This window comes from Scyliorhinus torazame, chromosome 3 (assembly GCF_047496885.1).
Source record: "Scyliorhinus torazame isolate Kashiwa2021f chromosome 3, sScyTor2.1, whole genome shotgun sequence".
Lineage (NCBI taxonomy): Eukaryota > Metazoa > Chordata > Chondrichthyes > Carcharhiniformes > Scyliorhinidae > Scyliorhinus > Scyliorhinus torazame.
The window spans coordinates 201,173,660-201,195,579 of record NC_092709.1 but is presented as its reverse complement, the minus strand read 5'-3'; the positions used below and the strand labels follow the sequence as shown (position 1 = coordinate 201,195,579).

The 21,920-nt window shown below is 52.2% G+C and overlaps 1 protein-coding gene across 3 annotated transcripts in view; it reads right to left on the bottom strand.

Moving 5' to 3' along the window:
* The window catches only part of LOC140408893 (PGAP2-interacting protein-like), a 210,139-nt gene that overhangs the window by 155,971 nt on the left and 32,248 nt on the right, over nucleotides 1-21,920 (bottom strand). For all 3 annotated transcript variants that reach the window (XM_072496741.1, XM_072496743.1, XM_072496742.1), the window contains exon 2: nucleotides 11,402-11,593. In XM_072496741.1, coding sequence (XP_072352842.1) covers nucleotides 11,402-11,593 — 192 coding nt within the window. The remainder of the gene's footprint in view (nucleotides 1-11,401; nucleotides 11,594-21,920) is intronic.

Genomic DNA, 21,920 nt, shown 5'->3' with positions numbered 1-21,920 from the left:
AGTTTAACCCTGAAAAGTGTGAGGTTGTCCATTTTGGAAGGACAAATATGAATGCGGAATACAGGGTTAACGGTAGAGTTCTTGGCAATGTGGAGGAGCAGAGAGATCTTGGGGTCTATGTTCATACATCTTTGAAAGTTGCCACTCAAGTGGATAGAGGGGTTTGAATTTACAGAGGGATTGAATTTAAGAGCCGTGAGGTGATGATGCAGCTGTACAAAACTTTGGTAAGGCCACATTTGGAGTACTGTGTACAGTTCTGGTCGCCTCATTTTAGGAAGGATGTGGAAGCTTTGGAAAAGGTGCAAAGAAGATTTACCAGGATGTTGCCTGGAATGGAGAGTAGGTCTTACGAGGAAAGGTTGAGGGTGCTAGGCCTTTTCTCATTAGAACGGAGAAGGATGAGGGGCGACTTGATAGAGGTTTATAAGATGATCAGGGGAATAGATAGAGTCGACAGTCAGAGACTTTTTCCCCGGGTGGAACAAACCATTACAATGGGACATAAATTTAAGGTGAAAGGTGGAAGATATAGGAGGGATATCAGAGGTAGGTTCTTTACCCAGAGAGTAGTGGGGGCATAGAATGCCCTGCCTGTGGAAGTAGTTGAGTCGGAAACATTAGGGACCTTCAAGCAGCTATTGGGTAGGTACATGGATTACGGTAAAATGATATAGTGTAGATTTATTTGTTCTTAAGGGCAGCACGGTAGCATTGAGGATAGCACAATGCTTCACAGCTCCAGGGTCCCAGGTTCGATTCCGGCTTGGGTCACTGTCTGTGCGGAGTCTGCACGTCCTCCCCGTGACTGCGTGGGTTTCCTCCGGGTGCTCCGGTTTCCTCCCACAGTCCAAAGATGTGCAGGTTAGGTGAATTGGCCAATGATAAATTGCCCTTAATGTCCAAAATTGCCCTTGGTGTTGGGTGGAGGTGTTGAGTTTGGGTAGGGTGCTCTTTCCAGGAGCCGGTGCAGACTCAAAGGGCCGAATGGCCTCCTTCTGCACTGTAAATTCAATGATAATCTATGACTAATCTAGGACAAAGGTTCGGCACAACATCGTGGGCCGAAGGACCTGTTCTGTGCTCTATTTTCTATGTTCTATGAAGGCTTTAATAAGCTGGATGTTTCCCCCAGCAGCTCAGGTACAGAATGAGGGCTGTTGGGGCGGCACGGGTTCTTATACCCCGCCTATCAGGGCGGGGCTATCATACACTCTGACCAATAGAAAGCATACAGTTTCCACCAATGGTGCTTTAGCCTATCAGGTACCGTAATACCTATAATACCGCACTCCTTATTGTACATAAGGTTAAGGAGTTTGGCGGTCTGGAGGAATTTTTGGAGGTTAGCGTCGTGGTCCTGCTGATCGTAGCCGCAGATGCTGACGTTATCTAGGTACGGGAAGGTGGCCCGCAGTCCGTACCGGTCAACCATTCGGTCCATCTCACGTTGGAAGACCGAGACCCCATTAGTGAAACCAAGGGGAACCCTAAGAAAGTGATAGAGGTGGCCATCTGCTTCGAACGCAGTGTATTGGCGGTCCTCTGGGCGGATGGGGAGCTGGTGGTAGGTGGACTTCAGGTCCACTGTTGAAAAGACCCGATTCTGCGCAATCTGATTGACCAAGTCAGAAAAGCGTGGGAGAGGGTACGCGTCGAGCTGCGTGTACCGATTGATGGTCTGACTGTAGTCAATGACCATCCTGTGCTTCTCCCCAGTCTTTACCACTACCACTTGAGCTCTCCAGGGGCTGTTGCTGGCCTCAATGACCCCTTCCCGCAGAAGCCGTTGGGCCTCCGACCTGATGAAGGTCCTGTCCTGGGCACTGTACCGTCTGCTCCTGGTGGCGACGGGTTTGCAATCCGGGGTGAGGTTCACAAACAAGGAAGGTGGATCGACCTCAAATGTCGTGAGGCTGCATACGGTGAGGGGGGGTTAGGGTTCTGCCAAATTTTAAGGTCAAGCTTTGGAGGTGGCACTTGAAGTCCAGGCCGAGTAACAGGGCAGCGCAGAGGTGGGGGAGGACGTAGAGCTGGAAGTTGCTAAACTCTATGCCTTGGACGGTGAGGGTCGCGATGCAGTATCCCCGGATTTCCACGGAATGGGATCTGGAGGCCAGTGAGATTTTCTGGGTAACGGGATGTACCGCGAGAGAGCAGCGCCTTACCGTCATGGGGTGGATGAAGCTCTCTGTGCTCCCGGAGTCAAAAAGGCAGGTCGTTTTGTGCCCATTGATTTTCACCGTCGTTGTTGCAGTCACGAGGTTGCGGGGCCATTACTGATCCAAGGTAATCGAGGCGAGCTGCGGCAGATGCTGGGAGATCCCGGGTTGGTAAGCGGTGGTGGAGGTAGCGACAGGCGATGAACGGCCAGACGAGCAGGGGTCCTGAGGCACCCTCCAAAATGGCGGTTAAGATGGCGGCGCCCATGGCGGGCGGCATCAAGGATGGCGGCACCCAAGGGCCGCACGTGGCCTGCGGTGAAGAAGATGGCGGCGCCCACGGGCCGCACGTGGCTTGCGAGGAGAAAATGGCGGCGTCCCTGGGTATAACGTGGGGGGGTGCAGGAACGCCAGGCCTGGAAACAGCGGCGACCGACCGGGCCTGACGAAAAGAGACAAAGTGTCCCTTCTTTCCACATCCGTTGCAGGTCGTGCTCCGCGCCGGGCAGCGCTGCCGGGGGTGTTTGTTCTGCCCGCAAAAATAGCACTTGGCCCCCCAGGGTTGGCTGGCTGCCGTGCGGCACTGGCTTGCGGTGAGCTGGAGTCGGCAGCTGGTGGGGCCCACGATGCCCACGAGGGTGCCGCGTGGCCGGGGACGTACGACTGGATGTTACGGGAGACCACTTCTAAAGAGTTTGCGAGCTGCCTAGTTCCCGCATGATCAAGCGTACCCCCTTCCAGTAGGCGCTGGCGGACGTACGCAGACCTCATGCCCGTAACAAAGGCGTCTCGGATTAAAGGTTCTGTGTGCTGGACTGCCGAAACTGCCTGGCAGTCACAGTTTCTCCCCAGGATATGCAGGGCACACCAGAAATCATCCAGAGACTCACCGGGGAGTTGCTGTCTCGTGGACAGGAGGTGCCTGGCGTTTAGTTGGTTGACTGGCCGAACATAATGTCCCTTCAGGAGCTCCATTGCTTCGGAGTAAGTGGGCGCATCCCGGATGAGCGGAAAATGTCAGGGCTCACCCGTGAATAAAGAACTTGGAGCTTCTGCGCATCCAAGGGTTCCTCAGCGGATGTTCAGAGGTAGCTTTCGAAGCAGGCTAGCCAGTGGTCAAAAGCGGACGTAGCATTGGCTGCTTGAGGGCTTAGCTGCAGGCGATCAGGTTTGACGCGAAGATTCATTGTTTTAAAAATCTTTGCTCAATAAATTGATGCACTATCAATTACCACAAGACGAGAGTAGTGGAATAATCGAGGCTTTATTGAGCAAAGATGTTGTGCCTCCTGTAGCTGCCACCAGAATGGCTGCAGCACCGGCGAGCACACACATTTATACGCCACCTACTGGGCGGAGCCAGCAGGCAGGGAATTACCTATGTACCTCTATTATATGTGTCTTACCGTAATACATATAATACTGCTAGTGACTATCACAGTTCCCTAGTTGGTTCCTCGACATATTGGTCTAAAAACAATCCGTTCCACGCTCCAGGAGTTCACCGGCCAGAGTATTGTTGCTAATTTGGTTTGCCCAATCTATATGTAAGTCAGCCATGATTACTGTAACACCCTTGTTAACCATTCTCTAACTTACCACCACTGATTTGGAGGCCTGTAGAAACTCCTGGTAATTTTTTCCGCCTCTTGTTGCTTCTTAGCTCCACCCAGACTGACCCTACATCTAGATTTTATGAGCCAACATCCTCCCTCACTATTGCACTTATTTCATTTTTAGCCCACACTGCAGAGGGAAGAAAGAGGGGAGAGAAACTGGACCCCGACAAGACTGCATGAAAATCTCACAATCAAGAGAGTCAAAGGGATATCACTCCGTTTACTGTAAGGCAATACATAAATACTCCAGATGCAGTGGGTTGAGATCCAAGTGGGGCATCGGCACCTCGCCGGTGATGGGCTTGGGACCGTGGTTGAATCGAAGAACAGACTTCTTCTTGAGGCTTTTTCCTCTGGGCTGCTGCCATCCTGCACGGTCTGGCAAAGTGGGGTGGACAGAGTGATATGAGTGTGCTGGACTGGTATTTAAATATGGCGCCGGGACTTTCGAAACCACTAGCTGACGGCAGGCAGCTGCCGGACCACCAGCTGGTTTGGTGGGGAGCTCACCTGTGCATAATTAATGAGGTTCCAGGCACAGAATCTGGCACAGGATCTCACCATTATGGCCAATGGGAAAGGCATCACCGGAGCAGTCCACCACCGCACTTAGTCTCAAATTCCGCCCAATATTTCTATAGAATACTTCACTCGGGGAAGTCAGGTAAGGACTTTCTGTCTGGTATTTCTGGTTCTGGTGTTGCATCAAATCTTTTGCCGTTCATCAAAAGAATGTGGGCATAAGAGGGGTGCCAGTGCCAAGCGGTGGAAACACTCAGCTCAAAGCTCCCACTACGTGGATGACATTACAATCCTCTGGCCTGATCTGCTGTCGGTTACATCTGTGATCTGCTCAAACTGGCCTCAGGAGCCAATATAAATTGTGTCAAGAGTGATGTCATATTCTTCAGGAACTGTATAGAACTTTGGTGAGGCCACAGCTGGAGTACTGTGTGCAATTCTGGTCGCTACATGAGAGGAAGAATGTGATTGCAGTGGAGGGGATGCAGAGAAGATTCACCAGAATGTTGCCTGGGATGAAATATTTAAGTTATAAAGAGGGGTTGAATAGGCTTGGGTTGTTTTCTCTGGAGTAGAGAAGACTGAGGGGTGACCTGATTGAGGTGTTACAAGATTATGAGAGACATGGGCAGGGTGGCTAGGGGGCAGCTGTTCACCTTAGTTGAAGGGTCAGTTACAAGGGGCACAAGTTCAAAGTGAGGGGTTGGAGGTTCATGGCGTATTTGAGGAAAAACCTTTTTACCCAGAGGGTGGTGACGGTCTGGAATGCACTGCCTGGGAGAGTGGGATTCCTAGCATCCATTAAAAAATACCTGGATGAGTACTTGGCACGTCATAACATTCAAGGCTATGGGCCAAGTGCTGGCAAGTGGGATTAGATGGGCAGGTCAGGGCCTTTCATGTGTCGGTGCAGACTCGATGCGTCTAAGGGCCTCTTCTGCACTGTAGTATTCTGTGATTCTGTGAACCTGGATAACTAATCCTTTGTACCCTTCACTGTCAGGTTAGACCACATGAAGATATTGGGGCATGTGCCAAAAACTGGATAAAGCAGATAGCCAAATCCAAATGGAAACTGAGCATGTGGGAGTAGCACTGCCTCTCCTTTCTGGGTGGGAACCTAGTCATGAATAGAAAGATGTTGTGATACCAGGAAAAGATCTCCCGACTTGCAGACAGGACTCTGATTGGATGCGGAAAAGATCATGTAGCAGCAGCCCAGGAAGAGAATGTAGAGGACGTAGCTTGATCAGAAAGAGAACGAGAGAACAAACAAGGAATGTCACTAGAAGTAGAAGCCCCAATGATCAGGAAATTTTAGTAGCTGTCAATAAATTGGAAGATAAGCTGATAAGAGGCCAAGCAAAAAGAACTGGTAAGTTGGAAAGAGTTTGGGGCATATACTGAAATTGCAGATAGGGGATAGACAGCCTTGTCATTCAGCTGGATATATATCAAAGGTGCCCCCTGACGGCAAATACAATGTTAAAACTAGGCTGGTAGCTCAGGGTTTTGAGGAAAGATTTGGGGATCAAGATGTCAGGGTGAACTCCTCTACTGCAGGGAAAGTAAGCTTGAAGATTCTTTTGACTATTTTTGGCAACATACTCCCAGGAGTGTAGATCATAAGATCGATAGATGTAAAGGCAACATTTTTGTTAGGTGTGTAGTATTTTTGAAACAGGGTTGATCTTGTTGAAAATGGGCTGCTTCCAGTTAAAAGCAGACCCTGCAATGTTCTATTGGTATGGCAAGGGGGAACTGGCAGGAATCTTTATCTTGCATGTGGATGGTTTTCTGTGGGGCCGTTCTGTAGAACTAGAACAATGGGTGATCAATAAAACTGAGAGTTCAAGGTTGGAAGTCAGGCTTCAGGGGCTTTTAAGTACATTGATTTAAACATTAAGAAAAAACAGTCAGGAGTGACATTGAACTAACAATCCTATCTAGAAAATGTTGGTCACATCCCAATAAATCGGTCAGATCTGCACAAATAAAGGAACCAGCGCCCAATCAATTGAGAAATTTGATGTCATAGTTGAACTGGTTATGCAATCAGATTAGACCTGATGCCAGTAAGACGTGCTGGGGCTGAATACTAGGCTGGATTCTCCAACACCCGCCACCAACAGCGGAGTTCCCGATGCGGCGGAGAATCTCATGTCGGAAAAAAACGGGATCAGTGCCGATGCTCCGGTCCCATGCTGGCGGCGGCATTGAGGTTCTCGCCCCATGCCAGTGGGAGAATGCAAATGGGTGGTTTGTCCCCCATCTGCGTCCAATGAACATGCTGGACACCGGATTCTCCACACCTCCGTGATGCTGCGGCCCTCTGGGCTGGGATTCACCTGGGCATGGATTTGTGCAAATATTTGCCAGCATGGCCCTGGCACGGTGGGCCAAGGGCTAAATATTTAAGGTAGGTCCCCCAAAGTCTATCAGAGGGCCCCCACCACCCACAACAAAAATTGACAGCTCCTGGCCACATCAAAAGTAGTTAAGTACTTTCTGCTGAGAAAGAGGAAGTGAAAGAATTTAACTCCTAGATGTTTATAAATATTGAGGTTAGGTACAAAGCAGGGTACTTGAGATGAAAACGTTTAGTTTGAGAAATAAAAAAGAAAGTAGGCACTTGGATAAGAAATTGACTGCTAGACTGGAAATAGTGGGCGCGATCTAATGGAAAGGTTTCTAAATGTGGCAGGCTTTGCTGGGAGTTTCCCATTGCCTCTGTCAGCGAGTTCCTCACCACTACCTAAACACATTCAGTTACTTTTTTTGACCCTGGGGAGTTTCTCCCTGATCAAGCCCACACTTGGAATGATTTTCTTTTTTTTTTAAATTTAGAGTACCTGATTGTTTTTTTTCCAATTGAGAGGCAATTTAGGGTGGCCAATCCACCTAACCTGAACATCTTTAGGTTGTGGGGGTGAAACCCATGCAGACAGGGGAGAATGTGCAAACTCCACACGGACAGTGAGCCAGGGCCGGGATCGAACTCGGGTCCTCAGCACCATAGGCAGCAGTGCTAACCACTGTGCCACACTGCCGCCCAGGATGATTTTCATCACTGGGGAGCTGAACTCTCTGGCCAGACTGGCTCCTCAGAGATTGGGCCACCATTTTGAAAGAATGCCCCGATCTCTAAGTAAGCGTGTGGGACCCTCCCACCCATGGGTAATGTCACCTCCACACACATGGGCATTACCCCACATGCCCCAAGTGATGACACCTCACAATGGGTTGCTGAGAGGCTTTTCAGGCCTTCTCACGCCCCCTTTCGGGTATCCCACCCCTCACCCCCCCAACCATCAAGAGGCCTCTTCATTCCTGCCCTGCACCCCCCTAACCTTCATACCCCCTTCCTCCACCCTCCTTTCATTGGAATGATCCTCTCCTGCCCTGACCCTTGGCAGGGCCAGCCTGGCACCCAGGTATCGTTACCCTGGCAGTGCTCCTGCCAGCTTTACAGTGCCACCTGGGCATCTTTTCAGTGCCACGGTGGCAGTGCCAAGCTGCCCACGTGCCGGGGGCTGCACTATTCTGTCCCTGACCACACTGGGGCCTCCAATGGCCTGGAAGACACCTCATGTCCCGTTCCGCCTGAACCACATTTGTGTGGCCAGTAATGAATGGCGCCTGACTGTGGACTCCCTGGGGAGGCCGTTAGATGCTGGGAGGCCGGGAGATCCCGAGTGAGTACACCTGAGGGCGGCACGGTCGCACAGTGGTTAGCACTGTTGCTTCACAGCGCCAGAGACCCGGGACCGATTCCTGGCTTGGGTCACTGTCTGTGCGGAGTCTGCACGTCCTCCCTGTGTCTGCGCGGGTTTCCCCAGGTGCTCCGGTTTCCTCCCACAAGTCATATGCTTGTTAGGTGAATGTGACATTCTGGATTCTCCCTCTGTGTACCTGAACAGGCGCCGAAGTGTGGCGACTAGGGGATTGTCACAGTAACTTCATTGCAGTGTTAATGTAAGCCTACTTGTGACACTAATAAAGATTATTAATATTGTAGCCATCTGGGATAGCCACTTCCCGATTACAAAATGGATACTTTGCAAAGATTGCAGGGAAAATGGACAATACTGAGAAAACAAGCGGGTTCAGAGCTTGTCTGCATATTGGAGCCGCAGCTCCCAGACAAGACCAAAACTGTAGGTCCATTAGCATACTAATGGCCCATCTCCGGGAACAAAAGAGTAACCTTTGAGTAACCGATACTAAGGCAGACACCCCGGTGCCAGAGGAGACCAGAACAAAACAGGCCAACGGCCACCTAGGAAAGGCCCAGGCATCAGGGCACCCACCCCTCTATTGGAGGAAATCGAAAGGAACGATCAAGAAACGGCCCAATTGATTGGGGCCAAGTTCAAGGCCCGCCCAAAAGAGCGCGAAGCCCCTTTGGGTATAAGGAGCCCCCAAGAGAGAATCGCTCTCTTGGACCCGGCTCTCTCAGCGGAGAGACCTGTCCACCAGCTACACCAGAACAAGTAAGTCCAAGGTCAACGCACGCTACCAGACAGACAACCTTAGCTGTTCCCCTTCACCACTTCGACCCCAGCAGCCTCAGAACCGAACAACGGCCATTGTTCCTCTGACTGAGTGGGCGCCCGAAGCTAAGTATAGGCTTCAGCAGTAGTGATAGTTTAGTCTGTAGTGTTTGTGCATGAGTAGATTTAACTGTGTGTGTAAATAAATAAGCATTTGACTTTGAACTAACTAACTGGTGTATCGAGTCTTTGATCAGTATTCGGCTTGAACCTTGTGGCAGTATCGAGAGATACCTGGTGACTCTAGAGCAAAACGTAATTAGAATTAAGGAAGGCGACCATATTGACCGCCGTATTCAGAGCCAAATAAAGAGAGAAACATTCAGCAACATTTACTGGCGACCTCTGACGGGACTCGACCTAGAAGTGGCCTAGTCACTCCGAGAGAACCCAAATTTGAATTGGAATCCAATTGGAAACAGAAAAACCACAAGTGTGAGGACAGTACTGATCAAGCCTCTGAGATTCGGAAGTGTGTTAATGCATGCGTACTAACAGGGATATAAGGTAAACCTGAGAGATTTTGTTGCATAAAACTGTCGGGAGTTTTGTAGGCTGGAAATTAGCGTAAGCCGTACCCGTGTTTACATCACCACTTTATCACCCCCTGTTCCAAATTCAGTAGAGAACCCAGATAGAGAAAATGACAATGAAGGCAATGGAACGCCTTATGAACCCCCAAGAGTTTGAGGTCGCAGCGACCAGTAGAACCTATCTATCCCTTCTTAAAGACACTCAGTGACTTGGTCTCATTGTCTTCTGCAGCAAAGAGTTCCACAGATTCACCATTCTCTGACTAAAGAAATTCCTCCTTATCTCATTTTTAAAGGATCGTCCCTTCAGTCTGAGGTTGTGCCCTCGGGTTCTAGTGTTTCCTACTAGTGGAAATATACTCTCCACATCCACTCTATCCAGGCCTCTCAGTATCTTGTAAGTTTCAGTAAGATCCCCCCCTCATTCCTCTAAACTCCTAGTACAGACCCAGAGTCCTCAACTACTCCTCATATGACAAGTTCTTCATTCCAGGAATCATTCTTGTGAACCGCCTCTGGACTCTTTCCAAAGCCAGCATATCCTTCCTTAGAAAGGGGATCCAAAACTGCTCACAATACTCCAAATGGGGTCTGACCAGAGCCTTGTACAGCCTCAGAAGTACATCCCTGCTCTTGTATTCTAGCCCTCTCGCCATGAATGCTAGTATTGCTTCATTTGCAATACTAATCCTGCACGTTAACCTAAAGAGAATCTTGAACAAGGTCTCCCAAGTCCCTTTGTGCTTCTGATTTTCTAAGCCTTTTCCCATTTATAAAATAGTCTAAATCTCCATTCTTCCTACCAAAGTGCATAACCTCACACTTTTCCACAATGTATTTCAGCTGCCACTTCTTTGCCCACTCTCCTAGCCTGTCCAAATCCTTCTGCAGCCCCCCTGCTTCCTCAATACTACCTGTCCCTCTGAATGTACCCACCTAATGAGCATGCACAAATACTATGATTCATCTTGGCTGGGGTACAGTATAGAGATAAGCATCCTATTTTGTTTTCTTAATGAAAGTCTAAAGCATGGCATTATTGTGAGCATTTGACCTTCATAGAATTTACAGTGCAGAAGGAGGCCATTCGGCCCATCGAGTTTGCACCGGCTCTTGGAAAGAGCACCCTACCCAAGCCCACACCGCCACCCTATCCCCATAACCCAGTAGCCCCACCTAACACTAAGGGCAATTTGGACACTAAGGGCAATTTAGCATGGCCAATCCACCTAACCTGCACATCTTTGGACTGTGGGAGGAAACCGGAGCACCCGGAGGAAGCCCACACACACGGGGAGAACGTGCAGACTCCGCAGACAGCGACCCAAGCCGGGAATCGAACCTGGGACCCTGGAGCTGTGAAGCATTTGTGCTATCCACAATGCTACCGTGCTGCCCTAAATCCTGATCCATTACACCTTTAAAATTGAACGGTTTTACATGAATTTTTTTATTAACCAAAAGGGAACATATTTACGCCCTTGTCCAATTATTTTTGAAAGATTCAATAGTTATTTCACTGCTGGGATTTACTTTGTACTTTGCATATGGCTATCAAGCTATAAAAGATTGGGCTCAGCTTCAATACCCCAATGCATCCACAATCAAATAACCTGCCAATGCTTGCAGCCTCGGCTCACACATGGAGAATGGATATTGAAGTGAGGCGTCCAAAGGCTTAAGAGGTGTAGAAAGAATTGGGGATAAACCAGGCCTTGATTTTGTACTGATTTTGAACCTCATGATACCCTTCATACAAGCTATGACACGACGCAGATCAGTGTTGATTGTTGCATGGCCCATCAGACAGTGCATCATCACTGATGTTTTTGTGTTTGTGCACATATAGTACTACTGGGATTTGTTACATTACCAGCCTGCTCTGCGATTAAATATATATGGGTGGATTCACGTCTGCCTCAGGTATTACTCGCAGAAGAGCAGGTGCAGCTACCAGTATAAATGAGAGGTTACATGTTTACAAGTTATCGAAAAACAAAGAACTCACTTACCTAGACTAATTAGCCTGAGAAGAGCAAGGACATATTTGTTGTTAACCAAATTCCAGATTGGGGTGATGTTCAATATTAAGGGAGAGATATAAGCAGCAGCAAAGATTTCATAGCCGGTGAGTCCCAAAGTCTGAAGTGGAAAGTACCAAAGCATTGGTGCCAAGCTTTGGTATAGGGAGCAGGAAATGTAACCTGAAATTAATTAGAAAAATATTAGAAACATAAAAATTGGGATTGCAAATCAAGTTGAAAGAGAAAGGTAATTAGTTTGATTTAACCCTTCAGTCAAAGCTTAAAATTTGCTGGGAAACATCAGGATTGTAAAGTACATTGGATGTGGTTTAATGTTTACCTTATCACAAGTACATTTCTGTTACCTATTACCAGCACTCACAATGAGTGGAATGTAATGTCTCCCCCAACACCGGTGGTGGCCATGGAGTGAGTCGTCGCACACAGGGCAGCTCCAGCTCAAAGGCGTTGATCTGAGCTCTTTTTACCCGAAAGCAGGGGAATTTTGACAGGAAAGTGAAGCTGTAGGTGTGGAGGAGAAGTTCCTCTCGGGAGTGGCATGTCTGCTGGTTATCAGACCCGGCAGAAGAAGGTTAAAGACCTGGCCAAGGAATTGGAAGAGACCTGTGGCGCAGAAACAATTGGAAAGATAATAATAATAAGAAGAATCGCTTATTGTCACAAGTAGGCTTCAATGAAGTTGCTGTGAAAAGTGGAGGGAGCATCGGTTTGGGCCCCGATTTACAATAATCATCGGTTTGTACCGGGTAGGCTGGACGGTGGGTTCCGGAGATGGCAAAGGGCAGGAATTAGAAGGATGGGGGATTTATTAATAGACGGGAGCTTCCCCAGCTTGAAAGCCTTGGAGGATAAATTTGAATTGCCAGCAGGGAACGGGTTTAGGTATTTGCAGGTGTGAGACTTCCTGAGAAAACAGGTGCCAGCCTTTCCGCTGCTGCCGCCAAGGGGGATACAGGATAGAGTAGTCTCCAGTACCTGGGTGGGGGAGGGGAAGGTTTCAGATATTTACCAGGAGCTTTCGGAGGCGGAGGAGCTCCAGTGGAGGAGCTTGAGGGTAAGTGGGAGGACAAGCTAGGGGGCGAGATAGAGGCGGGTCTATGGGCGGATGCCTAAGCAGGGTTAATACCTCATCATGTGCCAGGCTTAGCTTGATACAATTTAAGGTAGTCCACCGGGCACACATGACAGCGGCCCGGATGAGTAAGTTTTTCGGGGTGGAGGATAGGTGTGTGAAGTGCATGGGAAGCCCAGCAAATCATGTCCACATGTTGTGGTCATGCCCGAAGCTTAAAGGGTTTTGGCAGGATTTTGCTAAGGCAATGTCCACGGTACTAAAAACACGGGTGGTGCCGAGACCGGAGGTCGCGATCTTTGGAGTGTCGGAAGAGCCGGGAGTCCAGGGGGCAAAAGAGGCGGACATCTTGGCCTTTGCCTCCCTGGTAGCCCGGAGACAGATCTTGTTAATGTGGAGGGACTCAAAGCCCCGAGTGTAGAGGCCTGGTTAGTGGGGGACGGGGTGGCGGATTGTTGTTTTATGGTTGGGGTGTGTGAAGATTGGGATGGGGTGGAAATCTTTATTATATCATGATTATGTCATTGTTATTGTTATTATTATAAAAACTTGCAAATACCCTAATAAAAATATATTTTTTTTAAAAATAAGTTAATGTGAAAAGCCCCTAGTCGCCACATTCCGGCGCCTGTTCAGGGAGCCCGGTACGGGAATTGTTCTGCATTACAAGCCAGCTGTTTAGCCCACTGTGCTAAACTGGCGGAGGGGGAAGGGTTGGCGCATGCTGGAAAGCCCCATATGGAGCAGTTGATGGCATTCATCAGAGTGAAGTTCCGTCAGCAACGAAAGGAGGTACAGGAAGATCGATCGAAGGCCATTGAAGAAATGGTAGACTTCCGGTGGCGATCGCGAACGGAGCGGCCGCAGCAAAGACGCTCCCGCACAGCCACAAAATCACGGCTTTTTTGGGGGCGGTTTCCCGGGGAATTTTCACACAAAAAAAAAATTCCTTAGGCCCCGCGAATTCAGCCCTGTCCAGGCACCAAAGCTCCGATCCACGGAGCTGGAGAGGGAGAGAAAAAAAAAGAGAGACTGGGCCCGGTGAGCTGCATGTGGAGGAGGAGTGGGGATCGCTCAGAAACCGCCTGAAAGTCGGAGCACGGAGAGGATCACAAGAACAAAATAAGAATTTTTTAATTCAAACTTCCTTGTTCCTCTCCTGCAAATTTTTTTTTAAAAAGAAAAACTTTTTAAAGGGGAAAAAAAAACTTTCAAAAAAAAAATCCCTATTTATTTTTAAAAATCGTTTTTAAAAGGAAGGTGATGCACGATCAATTACACTCAAGATGAAGTGATTTCATAACTGAAGGCTTTAATCGACTAGAACTGTTCCCCAGCAGCTTCGGTACAGAAAGTGAAGGCTGCTGGGACGGCACCAGTTCTTATACTCCACCTGTCAGGGCGGAGCTACATATCAACAGCCAATGGTAAACTCCTAGGTTTAACCAATGGTCATCAGCCTCTTAGGTACAGCAATACCTGATAATACCACATTCACCCCCTGTTAAAAAAGAGTCCGGCGGGTGTGGTGGCCAGTGGTAACAGTCGCCTTTAACATGGTATGATCAGATATGGAGGTACCGTGATACCTCCTTACAGAGCTGTCGAGAATATTTACAAAGTGTTCGTTCACGGTTAAAGTCACAACGAAGCAATCAGTCGATCGGGTGGCCTGGTCGTCCTTCTGGATCGTCTGGGCTTCGGTGGTGATTCTGGTGGGGGTCCAGGTGGTTGCGACTCCAGGAGAGTGGTTTCGGCCTCCCTGGGAGTTTCGTCACCCCGAGGCGGCGCTGTTGGGGCAAACGGTTGACACGGGGGGGGGCCCTGTAGGGGATGTCGGTGGGTGGGCGGGCCTAGGCAGGAGCGGCGGGAGTACTGACCCTCAAGTGAGGTGCTGTGGGGGTGGGGGGTGGGGGTGGGGGTAATGGTTCGGGTGCGCGTGGGGTTCCGGCAGGCGCCAGGTCCCGGAGGGAGACTGTATCTTGCCGGCCGTCAGGGAACGCCATGTAGGCGTACTGGGGGTTAGCGTGCAGCAGGTGGACCCTCTCGACCAACGGGTCCGACTTGTGCGCCCGCACGTGCTTCCGAAGCAGGATGGGTCTGGGTGTCGCTAGCCAGGTTGGGAGCGAGGTCCCGGAGGACTTCCTGGGGAAAACAAGGAGACGTTCATATGATTGGTAGTTGTACAGAGCAGCGACCGGATGGCGTGGAGGGCAACCAGGAGGACTTCTTGCCAGCGGGAACTGGGAGATTCCTGGACCGTAGGGCCAGTAGACAGTCTTCAGGACCGTTCCGTTCTCCCTCTCCACCTGTCCGTTTCCCCGGGGGTTTTAACTGGTCGTCCTGCTTGAGGCAATGCCCCTGCTGAGCAGGAATTGACACAGTTCGTCGCTCATAAAGGTATCACTGTGTATGTACGCGGGGAAACCGAACAGTGTAAAGGTACCCTGGAGGGCCTTGATGATGGTGGTTGCGGTCATGTCTGGGCAGGGGATGGCGAATGGGAACCGGGAGTACTCGTCAATCACGTTCAGGAAATACGTGTTGCGGTCGGTGGAGGGGAGGGGGCCTTTGAAATCCATGCTGAGGCGTTCAAAGGGACGGGAAGCCTTTATCAGGTGCACCCTCTCTGGCCGGTAGAAGTGAGGTTTGCACTCCGCGCAGATTTGGCAGTCCCTGGTGACTGACCTGACCTCCTCGATGGAGTAGGGCAGGTTGCGGGTCTTGATGAAGTGGAAAAAACGAGTGACCCCCAGGTGGCAGAGGTCCTCGTGGAGGGCTCGGAGGCGGTCCACTTGTGCAGTGGCACAAGTGCCGCGGGACAGGGCATCAGGAGGCTCGTTTAGCTTCCCCGGACGGTACAAGATGTCGTAGTTGAAGGTGGAGAGTTCGATCATCCACCGCAAGATCTTGTCATTTTTAATCTTGCCCCGCTGTGCATTATCGAACATGAAAGCAACCGACCGTTGGTCCGTGAGGAGAGTGAATCTCCTGCCAGCCAGGTAATGCCTCCAATGTCTTACAGCATCAACTATGGCTTGTGCCTCTTTTTCGACCGAGGAGTGGCGAATTTCGGAAGCATGGAGGGTCCGGGAGAAGAAGGCCACTATAAGGGGGGTATAGGGCCGCCAAATTTAAAGGTCAGGCTTTGCAAATGGCATTGGAAGTCCAGCCCCAGGAGGGTAGCCGCGCAGAGGTGCAGCAGGACATAAAGGCGGAAATTGTTGAATCTCCTGCCTTGGACAGTGAGGTTCGCTAGGCAGAACCCCTTTATCTCCACCGAGTGTGACCCGGAGGCCAGGGAGATCCTTTGGTTTACAGGGTGGGTAACAAGTGAACAGCGCCTTACCGTGTCGGGGTGAACAAAGCTTTCCGTGCTCCCAGAGTCAATCAGGCAAGACGTCTCGTGGCCGTTGATGAAGACCGTCGTTGTTGCTGTTGCGAGTGTCCGAGGTCGACTTTGGTCCAGTGTCACCGAGGCCAGATGAAGCAGTTGCGAGTTTTAATTGGGCAGCGTGTAGTCGGCCGTGCTGGGGGCCTGGGGCCCCAGCCAAGATGGCGTCGCCCATGGGTCGCTCATGATGGCCGGGGATGGACAAGATGGCGGCGGGGATGGACAAAATGGCGGCGCCCACCCATCCAGCGTGGTGTCCGGGGGACAAGATGGCCACGCCCGTGGGTCGCACGCGGCCCTAGGATAGGGGGTGGCGGTGAGCGCTGGCCGGTCGGGGCCTGAAGGGGGGGTTGCCGCGGCGGTCCGGAGTCGCTGGAGACCGCGGCCACGGTGCGGGGCTGGCTGACCCCCACAAAGTGGCCCTTCTTGCCGCACCCTTTGCAGGTGGCGGTGCGGGCCGGGCAGCGCTGGCAGGGATGATTCGCCTGCCCGCAGAAGAAACAGCGGGGCCCGGCGGAGTTAGCGGGCCGTCTCGCAGCGCAGGCCTGCAGAGTCAGGGGGAAGGTCTGTGGGGCTGCCGCTGCGGAGTGCCACGCAGTCCAGGGGGCCGCCGTGAGGTCGGGCGCATAGGACTGCGCGTTTTGGGAGGCTACGCGCTGGCAGGGTCCGTGCCTCTCTAGGTCCCAGGGTGTCCTGTTCTAGGAGTCTTTGGCGGATCTCTGAGGAGCTCATACCTGCTACGAAGGCATCCCTGATTAAAAGTTCCGTGTGCTCGCTCTCCGAAACTTGCGGGCAGCCACAGTTTCGGCCCAGCACCAGTAGCGCCCGGTAGAAATCCTCCAACGATTCCCCGGGGCTTTGCCGTCTAGTTGCAAGCAGGTGACGTGCGTAGACCTGATTTACAGGGCGGATATAATGTCCTTTTAACAGTTCGATCGCGGCATCGAAGTCCTCCGCCTCCTCGATAAGAGTGTAAGATCCCAGGGCTGACCCTTGAGTGCAGGAGATGCATTTTCTGTTCTCCTGAGGGGGTGCCTCCGGCCGTCTCGAGGTAGCCTTTAAAGCCAGCCAGTGTTTAAAAATCGCAGCCGAGTTCTCCGCGTGGGGACTGAGTTGTAGACACTCCGGCTTGATTCGGAGATCCATTCTTCCAGCTTAAGTCTAGTCGATTAAGCTACGTCAGACACGTCGCTCTCGACTTGGAAGGGGAGGGACTCGTCGATTGCGTGCATCGTGGCCTTTGCGATATCCGCTTTGATGCGGCTGAAGGCCTGGCGGGCCTCTGACGACAGGGGAAAAACCGTGGACTGGATTAGTGGACGGGCCTTGTCCGCGTAGTTGGGGACCCACTGGGTGTAATAAGAGAAGAAGCCCAGGCAGCGTTTCAGGGCCTTGGAGCAGTGGGAGAGGGGGAACTCCATGAGGGGGCGCATGCGTTCGGGGTCTGGGCCTATCACTCCATTTTGCACTACGTAGCCAAGAATGGCTAGACGGTCGGTGCTAAACACTCATTTCTCCCTGTTGTATGTGAGATTCAGGGCGTTCGCTGTCTGGAGGAATTTGCGGAGGTTGGCGTCGTGGTCCTGCTGGTCGTGGCCGCAGATGGTGACATTGTCGAGGTACGGGAACGTGGCCCGCAAACCATACCGATCAACCATTCGGTCCATCTCCCATTGGAAGACCGAGACCCCGTTAGTGACGCCGAATGAAACCCTTAAAAAATGATAAGAGCTGCCCATCTGCTTCGAAAGCAGTGTATTTTGGTCGCTCGGGCGGATGGGCGGTGGTAGGCGGACTTGAGGTCCACCGTGGAAAAGACCTTGTACTGTCCAATCCGGTTGACCATTTCGGATATGTGGGGGAGATAGTACCCATCCAGCTGCGCGTACCTATTGATGGTTTGACTATAGTCTCCGACCATCCTCTGCTTCTCCCCAGTCTTTACAACTACCACCTGGGCTCTCCAGGGACTATTGCTGGCCTGAATTATGCCTTCCTTCAGCAGCCGCTGGACTTCTGACCGGATAAAAGATCGGTCCTGGGCGCTGTAACGTCTGCTCCTAGTGGTGACTGGTTTGCAATCCGGGGTGAGGTTCGCGAACAGGGAAGGCGGATCGACCTTGTGGGTCGCGAGGCTGCAGATAATGAGTGGGGGTATAGGGCCGCCGAATGTAAAAGTTAAACTCTGGAGATTACACTGAAAATCCAATCCCAGGAGTGTGGCAGCGCAGAGGTGGGGAAGGACGTAAAGCCGGTAGTTCTTGAACTCCCTCCCCTGCAACATGAGGTTCGCGATGTAGAACCCTTTTATCTCTACCGAATGGGACCCTGCCGCCATTAAATGTTTTTGATTACTCGGGTGGATCGGAAGGGAGCAGTGTCTTACCGTATCGGGATGTATAAAGCTCTCCGTGCTCCCAAAGTCGATCAGGCAGGGCATCTCGTACCCGTTTATGAATATAGTCGTTGATGCTGTTTGGAGCGTTCGGGACCGCGACTGGTCCAGGGTCACGGAAGCCAGTCGTAGTTGCTGCATCGGGGCGTTTTCTTCAGGCCCCGTGTGGCCGTCCATCCCGGGGTCCTTAGTCGTCAGCCAAGATGGCGGCATCCACGGGTCGCACATGGTCTGGGGTGGACAAGATGGTACTGCCCATGGATCGCACGTTGCCGGGGAGCACAAAATGGCGGCGCCCATCCATCCCGCTGGGAGTCCGGGACCCAAGATGGCGGCGCCCGTTGGCCGCACATGGATCGCTGGGGGGGGTTGAGTTTGGGGTTCTCCCCCGGAGGTTGCGGCTACCCCCACGGGCCTGGCACACTGCTACAAAATGCCCCTTTTTGCCGCACCCTTTACAGAGGGCCGAGCGGGCCGGGCAGCGCATTCAGGGGTGTTTCCCCTGCCCGCAAAATTAGCAGCGGGGACCCCCGGGTCATCTGCCGCTCTGGCAGCGCAGGCCTGCGGGGGGGGGGGGGGGGGGGGGGGGGGCGGGGGGTCCCGGGGGTTCGGTCGCGGCAGGGGTCCACGGTGCCCAAGGGGCTGCCGCGCGGTCGGGGGCGTAGGCGCGGACGTTCTGTGACACCACATCAAACGAGGCCGCGAGGGCCCGTGCCTCTTTGAGGCCTAGTGTGTCTCTTTCCAGCAATCGCTGGCGAATTTGGGATGAAAGCATACCTGCCACGAACGCATCTTGGACCAGCAGCTCTGTGTGTTCATTAGCCGCCACCGATGGGTAGTTGCAGTTTGCACTTTCTCCCCAGTATCAGCAGCGCATTGTAGAATTCGTCCAGCGATTCCCCGGGGATTTGCCATCTCGTCGCGAGCTGGTGACGTGCGTAGACCTGGTTGACGGGCCGAACGTAGATTCCTATCAGCATGGCGATCGCAGTCGGAAAATCGTCTGCATCCTCTGTGAGCGTGTAGATTTCAGGGCTCACCCTGGCATGCAGGACCTGGATTTTCTGTTCTTCTGTAGGTATGCCGGGGGCCGTTCGGAGGTATCCCTGAAAACACGCTAACCAATGTTTAGAAGTGACCGCTGAGTTTGCCGCGTGGGGGCTGATTCGCAGGCACTCTAGAATGATTCGGAGCTCCATGTCCTTAAAAGTTTGGGTAATAAATTGTAGCACAATCAATCACTCACAAGACGAGATGAGAAGGAGTCGAACGATGGCTTTATTATGCAGTCTTGTTCCCCAGCAGCACAGTTACAGAATGCGGCTGGTGGGAGAACCCGGGCTCTTATACTCCGACTTACTGGGTGGAGCCAGCAGGCGGCTGGTCCAATCGGGATCCAGTGTCTATCCACCAATATCCTCTCGGCATCACAGGGTACCTTAATACCCCTAATGCATACCACCACACCGAGCAGCTGAGCAGGAACAGGACGCTGCGACCATCTCCCCCACCCCGCACAGGGGGAGGAATGGAGAAGTGTGCTGAAAACGGAAATAAACGCCATAAAGGAGGAGATAAAAACGGAGATAAACGCCATGAGGGAGGCACTCAGGACGGAGCTCCACACAATGATGAAGGAGATGCTGGCGGAGACAACAGAAAAAATGCAGCGAACCATCAACGGCCCGGAAAGGAAGGTGGAGGTGCAGGAGAAAACTATTCAGGAGTTGGAGAGGGCCGCCTCAGACCAGAGCGACAGGATGGTAACTCAGGAAACCGAGGTGAAAAGGCTGATAACGACCCAGGGGAGCCTAAGAGGGAAAGTGGAGGACCAGGAAAATAGGTCCAGACGGCAGAATGTTAAAATAGTGGGTATGCCAGAGGGGATGGAGGGCAGAGATCCAACAGGCTACATCACCCAAATGCTGGGCAAGCTAGTGGGAAGGGAGAAGTTTCCAAACCCCCCAGAAATCGACAGGTCGCTCCGACCCAGGCCCAAAGCCGGGGAGCAGCCCAGAGCGATTATCGTGAAGCTGCACAGGTTCCAAGACAGGGAAAAAATCCTAAAGTGGGCCCAGCAGACGAAAGCGAGCATGTGGGAAGGGAAGACCATAAGGGTGTACCAGGACATTGGGGAGGACCTGGCCAAAAGAAGGGCTGAATTCAACAGGGCCAAATCAGCACTCTACAAAAGTAATGTGAAATTTGGGATGCTATTCCCAGCCAAACCCTGGGTAACATTTGAGGAGAAGGAGCTATTTTTTAACACCCCAGCGGCAGCGGAGGAGTTCGTTAGAGCGAACAAACTGGGGGAGGGACAGCCACAACGGCCATCATGAAAGCGACGGGGTTGTAAAAGAAAGGAAGAATCGCAGAGGGCAGACCGCAAACAGAGACAATAAGATCACGGACTGTACACACGTGTTTGGTGCACTGTGCGGGACTGTGCTGACTCGTTCCCGGGCTCGTTCCACCTCTCAATGCAATGGGGGGAGCGAAGCAAGGTGAATGAGGGTGAAAAAGGTGGACAGGAGGGCGAGACTAGGGCTAGCAAAAGGAAGGTAAAACAGGACCAGAACAGGGCAAGTGCTGGGAGGGGCGCCACCGTGCTAGCGAGGAGGGCCAACACGGGAGGGCAGGAAGAAAGGAGGGCCGCGGCGCGCTTCTCAGGGGAGAGGGAGCGCCTGGCACAAAGAGAAGGGGGGGCAGGGCAGAAGGGGGTAAGAACACAGGGGGGTGACAGAGGAACAGGGACTAAGGGGGGGGGGGAGTCGGGGGGAGAGCGCAGAACAAAAGAGAAGCAAAGGGAAGGGTGAGGTAGATAAGCAGCACGAACACAGGCCTCGGCAGGCATGGAGCAGGGCGAGGAACCAAGACGGTGCCACAAACAGCCACTCGGGAGGGCTTCAGGACGAAGGGGGACCATGGAGTGCAGGGGCGCAGCCACGTGGCGTACACACAGCTGGCGGCCATGGTGGGTGCCCCCTGGACAAAAGGAAACCCCGGAGCCCTGGGACCCGACCTCATGGTGAGAGCGGTGACCGCAGCCATTTTGGACGGCCCCCTAACGAAGGGAAACCCCGGAGGGCAGGGGCGCATCCACCAGGTAAGTGTGGGTGATCCCGCAGGACCGGGGACTCAGAAACCCCCCACCAGGATTGTTACCTGGAACGTAAGGGGACTCAACGGCCCGGTCAAAAGATCCAGAGTCTTCACCCACCTAAGAAGCCTGAAAGCAGACATAATCTACCTACAAGAGACGCACCTGAGGGAGAAGGACCGACGGCTGGTAAGGAAGGGCTGGGTGGGACAGACATACCACTCATGCTACGGGATGAGGGCTAGGGGAGTAGCAATATCAATTAGTAAGAGGACGAGGTTTACGGAAACCAAGACAGTTACGGACCCAGGGGGACGGTACATCATGGTCAGCGGTGTCCTGGAAGGGGCACCGGTCGTACTGGTAAATGTGTACGCACCCAACTGGGACGACACAAAATTCATAAAGTAGACCATGGCAGAAATCCCCAACCTTGACACACACCGACTGATCATGGGGGGGCGACTTCAACTGTGTACAGGACCCACTCGCCGACCGATCAAACCCCAGAGCAGGGAAAAGACT